The sequence below is a fragment of the Mus musculus genome, chromosome 7 (assembly GCF_000001635.26).
Source record: "Mus musculus strain C57BL/6J chromosome 7, GRCm38.p6 C57BL/6J".
Classification (NCBI taxonomy): Eukaryota; Metazoa; Chordata; class Mammalia; order Rodentia; family Muridae; genus Mus; species Mus musculus.
Genome location: NC_000073.6, coordinates 10,900,407 through 10,906,619, shown reverse-complemented (window position 1 = coordinate 10,906,619; position 6,213 = coordinate 10,900,407). Strand labels below are relative to the sequence as shown.

At 39.7% G+C, this 6,213-nt stretch overlaps 1 protein-coding gene across 1 annotated transcript; it reads left to right on the top strand.

Annotated features, from left to right (window-relative positions):
* Positions 1–1,569: 1,569 nt before the first annotated feature.
* Positions 1,570–5,880, top strand: Zscan4b (zinc finger and SCAN domain containing 4B). Its single transcript, NM_001185173.1, has 4 exons — positions 1,570–1,651; positions 2,308–2,779; positions 4,597–4,756; positions 4,841–5,880. Exons 2-4 carry the CDS (start codon positions 2,405–2,407, stop codon positions 5,821–5,823), a joined length of 1,518 nt encoding a protein of 505 aa, NP_001172102.1. The 5' UTR covers positions 1,570–1,651; positions 2,308–2,404; the 3' UTR covers positions 5,824–5,880.
* Positions 5,881–6,213: the final 333 nt, after the last annotated feature.

The window sequence follows — 6,213 nt, the reverse complement described above, 5'->3', positions numbered from 1 at the left end:
AATGTTTCTTCTTGTTAGTATTGCATTAATTCATTAATATACTGAACATCATCAATAGCAAAAAAAAAAAAAAAAACCCAAATGATACATTTTTACATGGTGAGTTAATCATTGTTTTAACAAATGGCTAATTCATTTGAAGAATTTGTAGTGCTTTCTTTGTCATGTGGCATTTTTTTTTTTCCATAAAGTGAAGGGCAGCTTTAGGTTTAAGCAGTCAAAATTTTTGGTTTTGTGAATGTAAAAGACTTCAGATTTTAGAAGTTGTAAAGCACTGATTTTCCAGCGTATTTGGGGTAAGGGAAATTAAGGTTCTATATTTTGGACTGGAGTTCAGCACAATCCCAGTGTTTGAAGATAAAACATCAACATGTGAATTTAGGGGTCACTATTGAACCTGTCAATTAGCATGATTGGACAAATCAATTCACAAAGGCAACCACGTTTAAATCCACCACTCTGGAATTAATGGCAAGGATGTGTCAACTTGATCCACACTGTAGGGCTATTATGTCTAGGCATACATGGGAAAAAATTGCCTCTAGATGAAATAAAAGAAAACAGAGACAGAAAAACAAAAAGGATGTGTGAAGTAGTGAGGTCACTCTGGGATGTCAGCACTGAGGAGTTAAAAGTTATATGATTGTAGTGCAAGATCATTCTGAACAAGTCAGTGAGATTGTGAGCAGACTAGGATACCATATAGACACTTGTAAAAAAAAAAACAAAACAAAAAACCAATGAACAAACCAAACATGTGAGAGAGATGGAAAGATAGAGAAAACAAGAGAGAACAACAAAGACCACCACATTTTGCCACAAATTTTAATCTCTCCCTAGTTTACAGTCCTCATATGATGTCCATGTTTTCCCAATAGGCAATGCACATTCCTCTCTACCAAAAGACATAAGTTCCCTTCATCCTCCATCTTTACTATATTGTGCTACAGACACCTTCTGGATTCTTCTTGCCCTGTCTGATCCTCCTATCAAGGATTCTACAGAGTTCACTGAAGCATTTAGGATCCAATCTCTCTGGAAACCAGGAAATTTTAACAAGTTTTCATTGACTACTATGTGAGAACACAGGATCAGAGGTCATAGAAGATAAATGCCAATCTTGGAATTCCTCTTCAGTGTGGTACTATTTCCATTCACTACAGTGACTTACAACACTTGACTAGGAGATGATCTTCTTCCAAAGAAGAGTCAATCATTGCATTGGAGATGCAAAACTAGAGCTGAGTTAGGATTCCTTACATGATTCAATCAGCAGGAAAAGATGTCTTTCCCTATTTGTGTGCTTGCTTGTATTTTATGCCCCCTTTTGGCATTATCTGTTCCCCTAGGTCAGACTGACCTTGGATCTCTGGGCTTAATAGGCAGTGCTGGGGACTACAGACTCTCCCGATTCAACTACTATTACTTTGAGTACTATGGATAAAATGGTAATCTGCCCCACCCAGGGACAGGAGGTTTGATAGAATCACTGTGTGAATTTAATCATCATCAGTAACTGACTAAAGGAAGCCAGAGGCTATAAAAGGGAACCAATCCTAATAGAACCTCAGATGAAGCAGAGCCAAGGCAGGGACACACAGTGCCTCCCTGGGCTTCTTGGCATCACCCTTGAAGTTCACTGGAGAAAGAGGTGATGTGGAGAAGTAGGTAAACTTCCCTTTCTTGTGGTCTTGAATGTGTGAGTATATGTGTATTTATGTGTGTGTATGTGTGTTTATTTGTGGACTTGTGAGAAGATTCATCACAATTATGGGTAGATCTCAGTAGTTCAATATTGCCGTTTGGAAGCTTTACTGATCAAGAGGTTGATTTTTCTAAACTCTAAAGAAAACTCTGAGTTGGTAACCATTCAGGTATGTGTGTGGATATTTGTTTGCTTCTCTGTGAATTTAATATTCCTGGTTATTCATTTTAAATATTTTCTTATGAAAGTATTATTCTCTGGTACTTTAGAATGAGACGGAAGGGTGAAACTTAAAATTTGAGGAATAGCAAAATAATTCCCATCTTTTCCAAGAGGGGAACTGACAACATTGCTGTGTTCGTAAGATCTCATGACAGATCTAAGCACCCTAGATACAGGACTTTCTGGTTATTGAGTCAATTTATTTTCTACTTTTCAGTTGTTTTGCCCATTTCCAATTCCATGCAAGCAGATTGAAAGGACTATAGTGAAACATTTACTGTCAGGAACCAATAAAACCATCTGTGACACAAATCTCATTTGGTTTTGTGTTTGTTTTGTTAACATTAATTATGTGTTTTTTTCTTTTTTAAAATTCACAGCTTTTACAGTACATCCGTCAACTGTTAGCATTTTCCTAAAGTCACAAAACAGATACTAAACTGCTATAGTTGAATCTTTCAGACCATTGTCACCACAATGGCTTCACAGCAGGCACCAGCAAAAGACCTTCAGACCAACAATTTAGAGTTTACTCCAACTGATAGTTCTGGTGTGCAGTGGGCAGAAGACATCTCTAACTCACCAAGTGCTCAGCTAAACTTTTCCCCAAGTAACAATGGCTGCTGGGCAACTCAGGAGCTGCAAAGTCTCTGGAAGATGTTCAACTCCTGGTTGCAGCCAGAAAAGCAGACTAAGGAGCAGATGATTTCTCAATTGGTCTTGGAGCAGTTTCTCCTCACTGGGCACTGCAAGGACAAGTATGCTTTGACAGAGAAGTGGAAAGCCAGTGGTAGCGATATGAGGAGATTCATGGAGAGTCTGACTGATGAGTGCTTGAAGCCTCCTGTCATGGTGAGTTCCTCTGGGGCTTAGTAGAAGGAAAGGCAGAAACATTTGGGGTTTGGGAAAAGTAGGGGGTTTTGTATTGTTTTGTTTTGTTTTTTCTTTGATTGCTTGTCTATGTTGTATTTTACAAAGGAGATTATATTCTGTACCAAAAACATTTATACTGAAGAAAAATGATTGCCTCAAATTATCATGAATATAGCAGAAAGGAGATTATCAATTAGGTTTGATATGCACAACTAAGTCTAGTTTATTTACATGTTAGTAGAGAGAATGAAGAATTGTATTTGGGAGGACTTTAAGGATGTAGAGGAGATAACTTGTGTGCGAGACCCAGCTTGTTCCTGGAGATGCTTACTGAGTATTCATGAGGACTATGTTAGATCCTGCCATGAACACTTATACACAGGGTTCACAATGCTAGCCTGTGATCCGTGGAAGTGTGGCAAAAATTTGGGATTAAATTGATTAGATGGATTCTCAAATTGGCTATTACATATCATTGACTCTCTGTCTAGAAAACTGAGGTGTCAGAATGGAAAAGTTCTGATATTGAAATATGGTTGGTGCTGTATACAAAACAGCACTATACCCATAAGAATTTCTGGGATGCATAATGGTGCTTCACCAAACATTCAAATTTGGATAGACCTGATAAAGATTTAATTATGTTGGATGCTTTCTCAAAGCCGTGATTTGCAAAATTCTTAGTTATTTACAGAAATTGTGAAAATTTGAAAATATTCTACCACCCCATACATGCATTCCTATATACCAATTAAAAATGCTTCCTATTTCAGATATTTTGTTTAGATTTTTATTGGTTTAGTTGTTTGGTTCATTTCATGGTTGCTTGCTTGCTTGTATTTGTGATTTTCAACACGGTTTGTTTGTTTGTTTGCTTATTTTTCGAGACAAGGTTTCTCTGTATAGCCCTGGCTGTCCTGGAACTCACTTTGTAGACCAGGCTGTCCTAGAACTCAGAAATCTGCCTGCCTCTGCCTCCTAAGTTTTGGGATCAAAGGCATGTGCCACAACCGCCCTCCTGCAGCATGGTTTCTTTATGTAGTCCTCCTTGGCCTTGGAAGCAGAGGAATTACCCTCCCTTTGCTTCTCAAGTGTTAGTTTAAATGGTTTTTGGGTTTTGTTTTAGGTATTGTTTTTGTTTTGTTTTGTTTTTTGAGACAGGATTTCTCTGTGTAGCCCTGGCTGTCCTGGAATTCACTCTGTAGATAAAGCTGGCCTCAAACTCAGAAATCCTCTTTCTTCAGCCTCCCAAATTCTGGGATTAAAGGCACGTGCCACCACTGCCCATGTAAATTAAATCTTTTGACCACACCTTGCAAGTTAAGAATTATACTGCATATAACCTTTGAGTTTTATTTTAAGTTTAAAATTTCATACTAAGTACACTGCTCCCCTAATATCCAGTTATGTTCCTGAGAGCAGGCCTTGTGATTCTTTGAGACACTACATCCAAAACAAAGATCATGTAAAGTTAAGACAATCTGAAAACATGGGCTAGCCAGTTTAAGGAAGGCTTATCCTCCTTCAATGTGTTGACCAGTTAAAGAAACTATGGTTGGCAGAGCTCACAGGAACACAAATTTGAGTGTCTATAGGGACAATGAGTTGACATTTGAAAACACATTAGCTATAGTGACTTTAGAAGTCAGAATTTGTGAGTGCCAGGAATGATCATTAGACTTAAGGCCTAGACAAATGAGCTAGTCAATATTCCAGTCTCCCTCTGCTAGCAGGTTGAGGTTAGGTGTCTGCAATCCACATGCTCATGCATAAGAAGGACATGTCTTCCCTTACAGGTCCATGTTTCAATGCAAGGACAAGAAGCCCTCTTTTCTGAAAACATGCCATTAAAAGAAGTCATCAAGCTTTTGAAACAACAGCAATCTGCAACAAGGCCAATACCAGATAATGCACAGATGCCAGTAGACACCACACAAGATAGATTATTGGCCACAGGTTAGTTGGTAACCTGGATAAAAGAGTCATGTTTTGAGGGGGTCCATTTTGGGTACATTTTCATAAATTGTCTTCTTTCCAAAGGGCAAGAAAACAGTGAAAATGAATGCAACACCTCTTGCAATGCTACTGAAGTAAATGTTGGTGAAAGCTGTAGTGGAAATGAAAAGGACTCCCTTCTTATTACCCAGAAAGAACAAAACCATGAGCATGAAGAGGGGAATGTTGTTTGTCAATTCCCTCGTGGTGCCAGAAGAGCAAGTCAAGACACCTCCAGTCATCATGTAGACTTCCCGAGTGCTCTGACTCCTGCAGATGTCCCCATGGAGGAACAACCAATGGATTTATCCAGAGAAAACATCTCTGAGGACAAGAACAATTGCTATAACACTTCCAGGAATGCAGCTACTCAAGTATATAGTGGTGATAATATTCCCAGGAACAAGACAGACTCCCTTTTCATTAACAAGAGAATATATCATCCTGAGCCTGAGGTGGGAGATATTCCTTATGGAGTTCCTCAGGATTCTACAAGAGCAAGTCAAGGAACATCTACATGCCTGCAAGAGTCACTTGGGGAATGTTTTTCTGAAAAAGACCCAAGGGAGGTACCAGGGTTGCAGTCTAGGCAAGAGCAGCCTATCTCTGATCCTGTCCTTGGTAAGAATCATGAGGCAAACTTACCATGTGAAAGTCATCAAAAGAGATTCCATAGAGATGCCAAACTATACAAGTGTGAAGAATGTTCTAGGATGTTCAAACATGCCAGGAGCCTTTCATCCCACCAGAGAACTCACCTGAATAAGAAGAGTGAATTGCTTTGCATCACCTGTCAGAAAATATTCAAACGAGTTTCTGACCTTCGAACCCATGAGATCATACACATGTCAGAAAAGCCTTTCAAGTGCAGCACATGTGAAAAGTCCTTCAGCCACAAGACCAACCTGAAGTATCATGAGATGATTCACACAGGAGAAATGCCTTATGTCTGTTCCCTATGTAGCCGTCGCTTTCGCCAATCATCCACTTACCATCGTCACCTGAGGAATTACCACAGATCTGACTGAAGTATCTAACATCCTCAGCAGAGACTGGTAGGGCTTCAGCCTCAGTATGTCATCTTCTTTTTTTTTTTTAATTAGGTATTTTCCTCATTTACATTCCCAATGCTATCCCCAAATTCCCCTACCCACCCCCACTCCCCTACCCACCCACTACCTCTTTTTGGCCCTGGCATTCCCCTGTACAGGGGCATATAAAGTTATCCCCATGAGATCCTAAGACCTCTGGTGAGCAGAACTCAGCGTCTGCTCCAATCTTATCTCTTGGGACCTGAACCATTTTTAACTAGGGAAACAGATAACCAGCCTGATCAGGGGCACAAGTCCCTTCCGGTCCACTCTAGCACTGGGGTGCCTTGTCCGAAGAGTCTCTGGACACCTGCAAGGACCCACACA